The sequence below is a fragment of the Notolepis coatsorum genome (assembly GCF_963971535.1).
Source record: "Notolepis coatsorum genome assembly, chromosome: 2".
In the NCBI taxonomy this organism is placed as follows: Eukaryota; Metazoa; Chordata; class Actinopteri; order Aulopiformes; family Paralepididae; genus Notolepis; species Notolepis coatsorum.
In genome coordinates this window covers 211,398,984-211,413,983 of record NC_140166.1, presented here as the reverse complement: position 1 = coordinate 211,413,983, position 15,000 = coordinate 211,398,984, and the positions used below count along the sequence as shown (strand labels likewise).

Here is a 15,000-nt window from a genome sequence, read left to right as displayed (position 1 = left end):
CTGCACTGGAGTAGCGGGAATTGAACCGGGAACCTCCAGATTACCAGATGACTGCTCTAACTCCCGAGCCACTGTCGTCCCCACTGTCGCCCCCACATATACACACACACAAAAACACACACACACATTGTGTTTCCTCCCCACGTGTTATTTGAGCAATGTTGCTATTTGTATACATCCCTCCTCACCTGCACGCAAATGGTTTAACCGGCTATGATCAGGAGACATTCCCACTATGATTCAAAGATCAGAACAGCAGAGAGGGCAGGATCATTTAACAGAATAATACTGTGTACATCATTTTGAAGTGTGTGACTAAGAATTGTGTTGTGGAAATTGTTAATTGTAATTAGTTTCACCCAGCTGACAGAAACCGGAGGCGTGGCCATTGTGCATGTGGCCTTTTGCTGCAGGTGTCACTCATCAGTAATTAGTGATAGTGATTTAAAGGTTTGCTGCCTTAGCGTCAGCGAAGCGTCGAGAAACGAAAAGGGACAAAGAGAGGAGTTTTCCTGGAGTTCTTCGCTGAGCGATCCAGGGATCCACCTAGTGCTAAGTACACCATAATCCTATCTTTCACTCCACTCTGCTACTTCTCTGCTATCCCCCCTACTCCCTTCAACTTTCTCCCTGCCACTCTTGACACCACAATGTGTCTCATACCTATATCCACAATCTGCTCCTCCAGAACAGATTCAACCCATCCTCTGCAGTTTGCTAGCAACCCGGCTAATCTCTCCTACCCTCCTACAGCCACTAATACACCTGTCACAGTACGGGGAGGCTTACTCAAGAAAGCTGACTTCATTACTGCCTACGCCCATAGTCAAAATCTGCAGCTCCTGGCTCTAACTGAGACCTGGATAACCCCCAATAACTCATCAACACCTGCAGCATTATCTACAAACTATAACTTCACTCACACACCTCGACCTTCCAGACGGGGTGGAGGCACTGGCCTCATGACATCTCCTTTATGGGCTACAAACTTAACACCACTCCCAGAACTGTCACTCTCCTCTCTTGAATATCATGCAGTATCTGTCTCTAATCCTTTCAATCTCACCATTGTTACACTCTATCGCCCTCCAGGTCCCCTCGATCACTTCACAGATGAGCTGGACATGCTTCTAAGCTCCTTACCGGAAGATGGTACCCCTCTCCTTCTATTGGGCGACTTCAACCTGCCTGATTCATCTCAGTCGGTCCCAGTGGTCTCCCTCCTACAACAATTTGACCTGACTCCCACTGCCATGCCTCCCACCCACAAAGCAGGCAACTCCTTGGATCTCATATTTTCCCGTAACTCCAGCATCATTAACACCACGGTAACTCCCCTACATGTATCTGACCATTCCTTCATATCCTTCTCACTAACTCTCATGCTTAACCGAAAGGTCTTCACCCCAACTCAAACCGTCTCACTCAGACGCAACCTGCCCTCCCTATCCCCCTCCACCCTCTCCTCTGACATACTATCTGCTCTACCTTTGAGTGACAGCTTCTCTGCTCTCCCCACAGAGATGGCAACCTCCACCCTCCTCTCAGCCCTTGCAACCTCCTTCGACAAGCTCTGTCTCCTCATTGAGAAACCTGCCCGCCGTTCCCCACCCAGTCCATGGCTGACAGATGCAGTGAGAGAACAAAGACAGGCCCTGAGAGCGGCTGAGAGGAAGTATAGAAAGTCACGCCTCACTGCTGACATCGACACATAATGGACTCTGTGAAGCGCTCTGGGTGTCATGAAGAGCGCTATATAAATCCAAGCCATTATTATTATTATTATTATATCACAACCTCTTGTTAACATTCTCCAAAACCATTACTAATGCCAAAGCTTCTTTCTTTCACCATAGGATCGAGGCCTCTGCCAAGAATCTTCGCAAACTGCATGCTACCATGTCCTCCCTCCTCACTCCCCCCCCACCTAGGGTTGGGCATAGTTTCCGGTTCCGGTTCCGATTCCGATTCTCCATATCGATTCCTGTTCTAAACGATTCTCGATTCCGATTCTTTGAGGTGCAGGTCAAAACAGGTCACAGCTTATTTCGAAGGAGATTTTTTATTTATTTTTTATTTAAAAAAGAAAATCATACTATTCACATTTTCAGTTGACTTGATACAGTTTAATTTGGTTGCTGTACTGTAACTAGGGTATTAATTAACAAAGTAAAAAAAAAAGTTAAAAAAAAAGTAAAAAAAAAAAAAAAAAAAAATTAGAATCGAAATTCAAATATGTTACTTCCGGTTCCAGAACCGGAAGTTAGGAACCGGTTCCTATTAGAACCGGTTTTCGGTGCCCAACCCTACCCCCACCCCCTCCTCCCTCATCTTTCTCTGCCGAAGACTTTGCGATCTTCTTTGAGGAAAAAGTGGAGAACATCCGCAGCTCCTTCTCCCAACCCCCACCCATTCCAAAGACTGAATCGAGAACCTCATCCTTCACTCTGTCATCTTTCTCTCCCATTACAGAAGCCGAGACCCTGACACTGGTAACGTCGAACCGTCCGACTACATGCCAGCTGGACCAGCTACCCTCCCCACTCCTCCAGACCATAGCACCGGACATCCTCCCATTCCTAACTGCAACCATCAACTCCTCACTCAACTCGGGGGTGGTCCCCACCTCCCTAAAACAAGCCAGAGTCACGCCCCTCATAAAAAAAAAACTGAACCCCACCGTCATAGGCAACTATCGTCCTGTCTCTCTTCTCCCCTTCCTTTCTAAAACACTTGAACGTGCTGTATCCAACCAACTTACTGCTTATCTCTTACAGAATGATCTCCTAGACCCTAATCAGTCTGGCTTCCGGACTGGCCACTCCACAGAAACGGCCCTCATTGCGGTCACAGAGGCACTTCACTTAGCAAAAGCAAAAGGCCTCTCCTCTGTCCTGATTCTCCTAGATCTATCTGCAGCCTTCGACACAGTCAACCATCAGATCCTCCTCGCGGCCCTCGCAGGAATGGGAGTGGCTGGATCTGCGCTGACATGGCTGACATCATACCTCAATGACCGCTCCTACCAAGTGTCATGGAGAGGGACCCTGTCGGCCACCCGCCCCCTGCGGACGGGTGTCCCCCAGGGCTCTGTCCTAGGACCCCTTCTCTTCTCCCTCTACACTAAATCACTGGGTAACATTATCATGTCTCATGGCTTCTCGTATCATTGTTATGCCGATGATACTCAACTCTTCCTCTCCTTCCCTTCCTCAGATATCCACGTCTCTGAGCGGATCTCGGCCTGTCTGTCTGACATCTCCGCCTGGATGATGACCAACCACCTCAAACTGAACCTAAGCAAAACAGAATTGCTCCACCTGCCGGCCAAATCCTCCCCCCTGACCGACCTTTCCATCACAGTCGAGAATGCAGCTGTGACCACGTCCCCGACCGCCAAGAACCTTGGTGTTGTCCTCGACGACCAGTTGAACTTCTCTGCTCACATCGCAGCGACAACCAGAACCTGCAGATTCCTCCTGAGCAACGTCAGAAGGATCCACCCCTTCCTGACAAAAGAAGCCACCCAACTCCTCGTCCAATCAACAGTCATCTCCCGCCTTGACTACTGCAATGCACTGCTCACTGGCCTCCCGGCCACTGCCACCAAGCCTCTTCAACTCATTCAAATCAACGGCCCGCCTGATCTCAAACCTACCGAAGTCGGCCCATGTCACCCCACTTCTTAGGGACCTGCACTGGCTCCCCATTGCTGCACGTATCCGCTTCAAGGCCCTCGACCTAGCATACCGTGCGGCAAAGGGAACCGCTCCCGCCTACCTCCGGTCAATGGTCTCTAACTACACACCCTCAAGACCCCTACGCTCTGCATCTTCTGGCCGCCTCAGACCTACTCCTATCCAAGCTCCGGGAGGGTCATCAAAGAGAAGCCGCCTATTCTCAGTCCTTGCCCCACAATGGTGGAATGAACTACCAACCCGAGTTAGGACAGCCGAATCCCGTCCAATCTTTCGCCGTCGACTAAAGACGCACTTCTTCAACCATTATCTGAAATAATGAAAAAAAGAAAAGAAAAAAAATCGAACCCCAACTAACCTTACTTATGCACTTGTCCTAATAAACTAACCTACACTGTAACATGCAACACTTTGATGAACATTGTTACTCAGCTGATAGAGTTGTACCCTTCCTGATGATTGTCGTACAGAACTTGCAAGTCGCTTTGGATAAAAGCGTCAGCTAAATGACTAAATGTAAAATGTAATGTAAAGACATTCCCACTATGATCCCAAGAGGTTCCCACGCACCCTTTCTACAGCCTGGTTCACTTTGGAATAACAACATGGCCTTCAAACTAACATTTCTAGGAAATACAAACAGAACAGAACAGAACAGCACAGAACAGAGCAGAGCAGAACAGAGCAGAGCAGAACAGAACAGAGCAGAACAGAACAGAACAGAACAGAGCAGAGCAGAACAGAGCAGAACAGAACAGAGCAGAACAGAACAGAACAGAACAGAACAGAGCAGAGCAGAACAGAACAGAACAGAACAGAACAGAGCAGAACAGAACAGAACAGAACAGAACAGAACAGAACAGAACAGAACAGAACAGAACAGAACAGAACAGAACAGAACAGAACAGAACAGAGACAGTACTACAGAGCTATTCATTCAGGAGAGATTCACACAGAGTCAGCAAGCGCAGATCACAGTTGGTTAGTGCACTCCATACACGTCTCGATGTAAAGGCTGTTTAGTCTTTATGGACCTGTACTATATGTCACTAAGCGTTTTTCAGCCCGCAAAGACAATGACAGCCATTCGAGGGGGATCTACACAACACATTCACTGCTTTCACACATGCCTTAAAGGAGCATGCCAACATTATGGGAAATGCGTTTACCATCTTCTCCACCAATTCCATCTCTGTGCATTCAGTAGAAAGCTATCCGGCTACAAGCTAGCCTAGCTTAGCACTAATGCATGGAAGCGGATATGGACTAGCTAGCCTAGCTGTTGGCCAAAAAACACTTTTTAATGTTCACAGTTTTAAGCGAGGCTAGTGGTCCGTATCCGCTGCCATTTGTTTGTGCTAAGCTAAGTTAGCTTGCAGCCAGATAGCTTTCTACTGAATGCAGAGAGGAAATTGGTATCTCTCTTCTTGTTAGACTCTAACTAGTTAAACTAAGTGCTCTAATTAGTGCACTCATTTTGACGATTCCATACCCAAAGTAATTTGCGATTAAAAATCACTTTGAGTGCTAATGAAATAGAGTAACAGAGGTTTGAACACACTGAAGTAAAGGTTTTGTGTACTTATGTGTATTTTTTTTTCTGGTTGCCAGGTGCCTGTTTTTAAGTTCCAGCTGAGAGGTAGGAGCAGAATACGGGCCGCCCGATCCTTAAGTGGTGAGGTTAAAAAGTATTACAGGAAGAAAGATAAGTTAAAAAGCAACAGCAAGAAAGATACGTTAACCGGTACCGGGCAGAGATTTATTTCACTTCACAAATAGATCAATACAGTCCGTATTAACCTCTTAAGCCTGAGTGGTCCGGTACCAGTACGAGATTGACATCACGCCATAAATCCATCTCTACAGAATGTATGCATTTTTATTTTATTTTTTGCCAAGAGGAAAGACACGAACCCTGTCAAAACAGCAGCCAAAGTGTATATACGTTTGTTTATCAATGATTTTAAGTGTTATTAGTGAAATATGAGTTTATAGAAATCTCAGCGTATCGAGTCGGAAAAAGGCGCTTATTGACGCAAGGATTTGGCGCAACCTAACTTGAGTGTAGTATTTTGAGAGAAGAGACCCATGGCTTTCGATGGGCTTTAAATATTGACATGACTTTTGTGTTTATATCTCACGGTTTGATCAAACCTCAACGTTATTGGCATAAACTACAATTCTTTCTTGACCTTTCTGTGAACGTCTAGCAAAAAAACACGTCTCAATCCGTAAAAAAATTACGGAGCTATGGACATTATACAAAAGTAACTGGACTTACAGTAGATTTATTTCACGGTCTTTGCTGCCGTATATTGGGCGCCTGGTGGTAATAAATCCAGATTTAACTCTGCTATTGCTATTTATAGGCCTGATAGTCTATATTCTATATTAATATTTCATATTGAATGTGTCCGGATGGCAAAATTCAGTACTGTATCTACACAAAACCCTGTAAATCATCTGCCCTTTGTTCATTTGCTTCGATTTTTTGTACACTTGATCTCAATAAGGTGCTGAATAAGCTCAGTCTTCACTTTTGGTCAATGTTAGCATGTTGTTATTCACCATCAAAGATGGAACTCAAAAACATCTGTCAACAAGTAAACAGAAATGTGAGTAAGCAAAACATTTACTTTGACAGGAACAAAGATAAGTTCAAAAGTATTACAGGAACAAAGATATGTTAAAAAGCAACAGCAAGAAAGATAAGTTAAAAAGTATTACAGGAACAAAGATAAGTTAAAAAGCAACAGCAAGAAAGATAAGTTAAAAAGTATTACAGGAAGAAAGATGAGTTAAAAAGTTAAAAAGCAACAACAAGAAAGACAAGTTAAAAAAGTATTACAGGAAGAAAGATAAGTTCAAAAGTATTACAGGAACAAAGATAAGTTCAAAAGTATTACAGGAACAAAGATACGTTCAAAAGTATTACAGGAAGAAAGATAAGTTAAAAAGCAACAGGAAGAAAGATACGCTCAAAAGTATTACAGGAAGAAAGATAAGTTAAAAAGTATTACAGGAAGAAAGATAAGTTAAAAAGCAACAGGAAGAAAGATAAGTTAAAAAGCAACAGGAAGAAAGATAAGTTAAAAAGCAACAGGAAGAAAGATAAGTTAAAAAGCAACAGGAACAAATATAAGATAAAAAGTATTTTAGGAAGAAAGATAAGTTAAAACGCTACAGGAAGAAAAAGCAACAGGAAGAAAGATATGTTAAAAAGTATTACAGGAAGAAAGATAAATTAAAAATCAAAATGAAGAAAGATGCGTTAAAAGCTACAGGAAGAAAGATACATGAGAAATTACAGGAAGATAAGTTAAAAAGCTACAGGAAGAAAGATAAGTTAAAAAGTATTACAGGAAGAAAAATAAGTTAAAAAGCTATAGGAACAAAAAGCAACAGGAAGAAAGATACGTTAAAAAAGTATTACATGAAGAAAGATAAGTTAAAAAGCAACATGAAGAAAGATAAGTTCAAAAGTATTACAGGAAGAAATATAATTAAAAAAATTACTGGAAGAAAGATAAGTTAAAAAGCTACAGGAAGAACGATAAGTTAAAAAGCTACAGGAAGAAAGATACGTTAAAAAGCTAGAGGAAGAAAGACAAGTTAAAAAGTATTACAGGAAGGACGATAAGTTAAAAAGTATTATAGGAAGTAATATACGTTAAAAAGCTATGGGAAGAAATACAAGTTAAAAAGCAACAGGAAGAAAGATAAGTTGAAAAGCTACAGGAAGAAAAAGCAACAGGAGGAAAGACAAGTTAAAACGGATTAAGAAAGATGCGTTAAAAAGTATTACAGGAAGAAAGATGCGTTAAAAAGTATTACAGGAAGAAAGATGCGTTAAAAAGTATTACAGGAAGAAAGATAAATTAAAAAGCAACATGAAGAAATATAAGTAAAAAAGCTACAGGAAGAAAGATAAGTTAAACAGTATTACAGGAAGAAATATAAGTAAAAAAATTACTGGAAGAAAGATAAGTTAAAACGCTACAGGAAGAAATATTAGTAAAAATGTATTAAAGGAAGAAAGATACGTTAAAAAGTATTACAGGAAGAAAGATAAGTTAAAAAGCCACAGGAAGAAAGATAAGTTAAAAAGTATTACAGGAAGAAAGATACGATTAAATGCAACAGTAAGACAAATATTACAGGAACAAAGATAAGATAAAAAGCAACAGCAAGAAAGATAAGTTGAAAAGTATTACAGGAAGAAAGTTAAAAAGTGAAAAAGCGCTGGGCGGCTGGGTAGTGCAGCGGACTAAGGGTCTGTCTACCACCAGAGAGACAGTGGGATCGAATCTGTGGTGCTTCCGGGGTTGGCCGACCGTCCATACTAACACAATTGGCAGTGTTTTAGAGGGTGGGAAACCCGTCAAGGGTGGGTCCTGGTCGTTGTAAACAGCGACTCCTACAGTTTGGTCGGGGCGCCTGCACAGCAAGGGAAGGATCTAAGAGGTAGTGTGACCTTCCACACGTTACAGAGTCCGCGCTGCCAGGTGAAAAGCGGTGGGCTGGGTACACATGTGTCGGAGGAAGCATGTGATAGTCTCCGCCCTCCCGGACTGACGGTAGGGGGTAGAGTGTGCAACAACCAGGAAGGGGATTGGGAATTGGCATAACGACTAACATTGGGATGGGAGAAAAACGGACAAAAGAAGGAGGAAAAAGATAATAAAAAAAAATTAAAAAAGTGAAAAAGCAACAGCAAGAAAGACAAGTTAAAAAGTATTACAGGAACAAAGATAAGTGAAAAAGCAACAGCAAGAAAGACAAGTTAAAAAGTATTACAGGAAGAAAGATAAGTTAAAAAGTATTACAGGAAGAAAGATACGTTAAAAAGTATTACAGGAAGAAAGACCAGTTAAAAGTCCTTATTGTTGTGCAATGGCTACAACATTTTAAAAAGCCAACATGTTTGGAGCAGCTGGTCTTCATCAGGGCAGAACAAGATGCTCACAGGTGCGTCCCATTGTACTACACAGGTGATCGATCAATCCGTCAATCAATCACTCAGACAGTCATACAATTAAAAAAAGAATCAACACATCAATAAAATCACAAGATTACACTCAATAAAAAACAAAACGGGGCGTATACAGTAGTAATATACAGTAGGGATTCATCACATAGGGAAATAGAAATGGCAATTTCCATCTAATTCAATGTCCTCATTCAGACCTGGGTAATTTAAAGCGCCAAGGCAGTGAATCCAGAAAGATTTGCCTAAAGTGTGTGTGTGTGTGTGTGTGTGTGTGTGTGTGTGTGTGTGTGTGTGTGTGTGTGTGTGTGTGTGTGTGTGTGTGTGTGTGTGTGCGTGCGTGCGTGCGTGCGTGCGTGCGTGCGTGCGTGCGTGCGTGCGTGCGTGCGTGCGTGCGTGCGTGCGTGTGTGTGTGTGTGTGTGTGTGTGTGTGTGTGTGTGTGTGTGTGTGAAAGAGAGAGAGGCTTTGCAGCATGTTTTGAAATTGGAGCCTGGTTGCTGTGTTGATTGTTGATGGCAAAATCATTATCAAGGATTTACATCATAGATTGAGTTCTCGAATGGCCTGATTACATTTGCTCTGACGACGTCTCGGGGGCAGCGGGAGTATATTGCCTTTTTAACTGAGGCAGAGGGACTAAGAGAAAATAATATTAACAGTTGGGGAGCAGTTGATTTACCAAAAATAATATATATCACACTTTTACCCCCCAAGTAATTATCGAACGGTTCCTTATGGAGGGAGAAGACCAGGGTTGAAAACAAAAATTCAGTAGTCTGGCTGTTCACACCAGCAGTAGAGCAGTAGTCTGGTTGTTCACACCAGCAGTAGAGCAGTAGTCTGGTTGTTCACACCAGCAGTAGAGCAGTAGTCTGGTTGTTCACACCAGCAGTAGAGCAGTAGTCTGGTTGTTCACACCAGCAGTAGAGCAGTAGCCTGGTTGTTCACACCAGCAGTAGAGCAGTAGTCTGGCTGTTCACACCAGCAGTAGAGCAGTAATCTGGTTGTTCACACCAGCAGTAGAGCAGTAGCCTGGTTGTTCACACCAGCAGTAGAGCAGTAGTCTGGCTGTTCACACCAGCAGTAAAGCAGTAGTCTGGCTGTTCACACCAGCAGTAGAGCAGTAGTCTGGTTGTTCACACCAGCAGTAAAGCAGTAGTCTGGTTGTTCACACCAGCAGTAGAGCAGTAGTCTGGTTGTTCACACCAGCAGTAGAGCAGTAGTCTGGTTGTTCACACCAGCAGTCTGCAGCTCTTTTGTTAACAAGGCTGGTCTGAACAGTCTAATCTGTACAGAGTATAAAGTATTAAGTATAAAGTATAATGCATCGCAAGTGCAATCATCAGACGTGTTATGCAAAACTAGCCCCACTTTTGCCCGATGCAAATGTGGTTAAGATTAAATTGACAACTTTTCAGTTGTCAGTTTCTTCATTCAGTTTGCTGTCCTTGTCAATGTAACTCAACCACAGCAGAATGGTCTCTCTCTCTCTCTCTCTCTCTCTCTCTCTCTCTCTCTCTCTCTCTCTCTCTCTCTCTCTCTCTCTCTCTCCCTCTCGTCTTGCACTCTCATTGGCTTCCTGCTTGATATCTGTGGGGCATCTTCGATGCATCTCTTGGGTCAGGTCTTGAACAATTCACACATTGGAATCGAGCGTTGACGCGCACACGCAGAGCAAACGCAGATTTCCCACTGATCTGGGAAACGATCTCCAAAAAACGCCACCGGCGAGTGGAAGATGAGGGCTATAATCATGTAGTCTGAACCCGACGTAAGGGTACCATCTGTTGGGCTCAGGAATCTACCACATGTTACTAGCTACAGTGGTAACCAGCAACAGTGGATATATTTCATATGATATTATGCTTGTATCTCTCGCCACATCACACACACAAACATACACATTGAGATACAGCCATGGTCAATTAACCTCCCCCCCACCTCTCTCCCTCTCTGTCACAGGAAACAGTAATAACTCCCTCATCCAGGGTGAACCAGAGGTTTCTGTGGGTGTATGTGGGTGTGTTTCTCTGTGTGTGTGTGTGTGTGTGTGTGTGTGTGTGTGTGTGTGTGTGTGTGTGTGTGTGTGTGTGTGTGTGTGTGTGTGTGTGTGTGTGTGTGTGTGTGTGTGTGTGTGTGTGTGTGTGTGTGTGTGTGTGTGCGTGCGTGTGTGTGTTTCTGTGAATGTGTGTTTCTGTGAATGTGTGTGTGTGTGTGTTTCTGTGTATGTTTGTGTGGGAGTTGCTGGCAGCCAATCCTAACCGTGTCCCACTGGGACTTACATTTATAGTACTTTTCTCATGCAGCCGGTTCTTATCAGCTGGCAGCAAAGAGTTTCACTGGGAGAGCATCACACACGTGGAGGTTCGCCCTATCTCCCCCCAGTTCCACAGTAGGAGTCGCCGATGCCACGACCAGGACTCATACGCCACCGGCTTCCCACCCACGAACACTTCCAAATTGTGTTCGTAGTACGGACAGTGGCTCAGGAGGTAGAGAAGTCGTCTGGTAATTGGAGGGTTCCCGGTTAGATTCCCGCTCCTTCCAGGCAGCGTGTCGAAGTGTCCTTGAGCAAGACACTTAACCTCTAGCTGCTCCTAAGCAGGTCGCCACCTTGCATGGTCGCCTCCACCGTCGGTGTGTGAATGTGTCAGTGAATGGGTGAATGTGTGAAGGAAGAAAAACTGTAAAGTGCTTTGGATAAAAGCTGTTATATAAATGCACCACTTACAATTTACTGTCAGCGATTGAACCTGGGGTCTGTGCGACTTCTACACTACCCAGCCGCAAATGTTTGTGTCTGGAATAACTAAATAAGCGGCAGAATACACACACACACACACACACACACACACACACACACACACACACACACACACACACACACACACACACACACACACACACACACACACACACACACACATTGAAGGCTCACCTCTTCAGCGAACACTCTCTTCCCACAAGGCACTACTTTATAACACTTGTCATGTAACATGTCACACACACACACACACACACACATACACACACGGATGCATGAACACACGCACACACACACACACACACACACACACACACACACACACACACACACACACACACACACACACACACACACACACACACACACACACACACACACACACACACACACACACACACACACACACACACACACACACACACACACACACACACACACACACACACACACACACACACACACATAATGAAGGCTCACCTCTTCAGCGAACACTCTCTTCCCACAAGGCACTACTTTATACCACTTGTCATGTAACATGTCCATGAATCCATCGGACTTGTAGCGGCTCACGAACTCCGACACGTTGCGGGTGAGAGGAGAGTGCTGGGGCAGGCCGATGCCGTAACCTGGAAGACAGACAGGAGGAGAAGGTCGTCAGCGGGCCGCTCTTAGCCACGTTCAACGGTACTCAATCGCAAGCCACGCCCCTCTTTTCTTGATCCTCCAATCACCAAAAACGTTGCTTCCCGTCAAGAAATAATAGGGCAGGGCTTGAGATCAGGTCAACCGACTGAGAGGTTAAGAAGCACACACACACACACAAACAAACAGCGGTGGCCTAATGGTTAGAGAAGCGGGGTTTGTGACCGGAAGGTCGCCGGTTCTATCCCCGGGACCGGCAGGAAAAATCTGGGCTGGGGAAGTTAATTCATAACTCTCTCCCAATCCCCCTAACACCAACCGCTGAAGGCACTTAACCCCCAACTGCTCCAGTGGAGTTGCTCAGTGGCCAATAGTGTCAGACTGTGGTTTTACTGGGCAGCTCCCAGGTGTGAATGGAACTGTGTGAATGTGAAGCAGGGTGTTCCTGAAAAAGAGCATCAGCTCAGCGAACCTACCCTGGGTAGATAAAGGTTAAAAAAGAAAAATAAATCACATGTTGATGTGTTGACGTGCATTACACCTGTTGAGGTCCAGGCAGCTTAGAGGGGAGTCGTGCCTCAGAGTGACAGAGTGTTCACTTCCTGACAGGCTGCAGCTGTTAATGATGACTCTAATGCAGCGTTTCAGCTCTATGGCGCCATGACAGCAAACCTTTTAAAATGATTTTTTTCAATGACAGATAGCGACTAATCCTGCCATTGCCTGGGTGTTTTGACGGCGGTGACAGAACACGCCGCAGTCTTCGGCGTGTTTGAAAAGTTTCAACTCTCCGACCTCCGCCGCCAGATCCGTGAGGCTCTGCTTCCGAATTCTAAATCACAGCTTTTTCTGACGTGTTTTTCGCAGGAATCGTCTTTATTATCATCAACCTTCAACAAGTCTTGAAAGGAATGAAAACTCCCATCTTCTCATTTTGAACTAGACAAGGTGGACTAGAAGAAGTGGACTAGACAAGGTGGACTAGACAAGGTGGACTAGAAGAGGTGGACTAGAAGAGGTGGACTAGACAAGGTGGACTAGACAAGGTGGACTAGACAAGGTGGACTAGAAGAGGTGGACTAGAAGAGGTGGACTAGAAGAGGTGGACTAGACGAGGTGGACTAGGCGAGGTGGACTAGACAAGGTGGACTAGACGATGTGGACTAGAAGAGGTGGACTAGACGAGGTGGACTAGACGAGGTGGACTAGGCGAGGTGGACTAGACAAGGTGGACTAGAAGAGGTGGACTAGACGAGGTGGACTAGACGAGAATCAAGAATCAAGAATCAAGAGGTTTATTTGTCACATACATACCAAGGCATACAGTGAAATGCGGGTGGTCGGTGATTGATTAATTGAAAATCTTATATAGCAGATTGCAGAATGGGTACAATAGAGTACGGCTCAATACACACAATTGTTAAGGGGATGCAGACCAGAGAAAGACTTTCGTCTTGTTTACATCAGGGTCCCCCATTTTCAATTCATAATGAATTGTAAGTAAGGGTGCAATTAGCACCGTGCAATCCATTCTTTGTGGATCCCACCCTGAATATTGTAATGCTGTTTAAAAATATATATATATTATAATAATAAATGCTAGAGTCGATGTGAGACATGGTTCCAGCTCCAGTGATTCGCTTCCTGCTTGGATTCGGTCAAGTTCTTTAATTTGATTTGGAGTGGATGGACTCGTTTCCCAATGAAAGCTATAGAGGAAACCAGCAAGGATTAATCTATACCATGGCTGGCCGGATTTGGCCGTCCACAACATTACTTTTGGCCGTCCACAACATTACCTTTGGCCCTCCCTCCACAACATTACTTTTGGCCCTCCACAACATTACTTTTGGCCCTCCCTCCACAACATTACTTTTGGCCCTCCACAACATTACTTTTGGCCCTCCCTCCACAACATTACTTTTGGCCCTCCACAACATTATTGTTGGCCCTCCACAATATTACTTTTGGCCCTCCACAATATTACTTTTGGCCCTCCAAACGGTCCCAGGGAACAATACAGATATTACATTTGGTTGACTTTGATGCAATTTAACTGAGGAGGGATTTCTAACTTGACAATCACATGGTGACATTAGAGCTATCTAAAGTAAGTACAATAATGCTGTATATATTGTGTATATATATTTATATTTACTGTATGTATATCCATATCTGTCTGAATATACCTGCATATAATCCTTTGTATATACCTGCATATAACCTATATAACTCTGTATGATAGCATGTACAATAATGCTGTATATACTGTATACATATATTTATATTTACTGTATTTGTATTTATCAAATGTATCTGTCAGCATATACCTGCATATAATCCTTTTTACATACCTGTAGATACTATATCTATATCTGTACACATCCCGTACCTACTCTTACTAGTTACGCTGCTGGCCAGTATGACTTACTACCATAGTGTCTTTATACCTGTATCACTGTACATATTAATACTACAATTCTGATGAGTACTATTACTCAGCAGTACTAATTTATATATTTTATACCCAGTCTAATCACCTGTACATTTTATATTACTATTGCACTTTGCCGTTACACTTGCACTCTGGTTGGATGCCAAACGTATTTTCATTGTACTGTACTGGTGCTTTATGTTGACAATAATTTGAATCTAATCTGATCTTATCTATGTCCATGCATGTATGGAAACACAGTATGTTCTACACGTTGTGGCCTCCCATCCGCAGAAAACATTTTGTTGAAAGTCAAACTGAGCTTTTTGAAAACCTTTGCCTGTATACGTGTGCTCGAGTGAAACAGAGCTAAAACAGAGCTTTTGGAAAATTACCAATGGAGGCCTGTCCATATGTATACAGATATTTTTGAAAACGCTGTTTTCTCTGCAATCAGAAACCACAGAGAGC

General features: G+C 43.7%; 1 protein-coding gene across 1 annotated transcript in view; it reads right to left on the bottom strand.

Moving 5' to 3' along the window:
• LOC311223724 (glutamate receptor ionotropic, NMDA 3B-like) overlaps positions 1-15,000 on the bottom strand; it is a gene marked incomplete at both ends in the record, with an annotated part of 50,993 nt that overhangs the window by 10,158 nt on the left and 25,835 nt on the right. Inside the window, one exon of the mRNA XM_084308496.1 lies at positions 11,931-12,079. Within this exon, the coding sequence (XP_084164622.1) occupies positions 11,931-12,079 (149 nt within the window). The remainder of the gene's footprint in view (positions 1-11,930; positions 12,080-15,000) is intronic.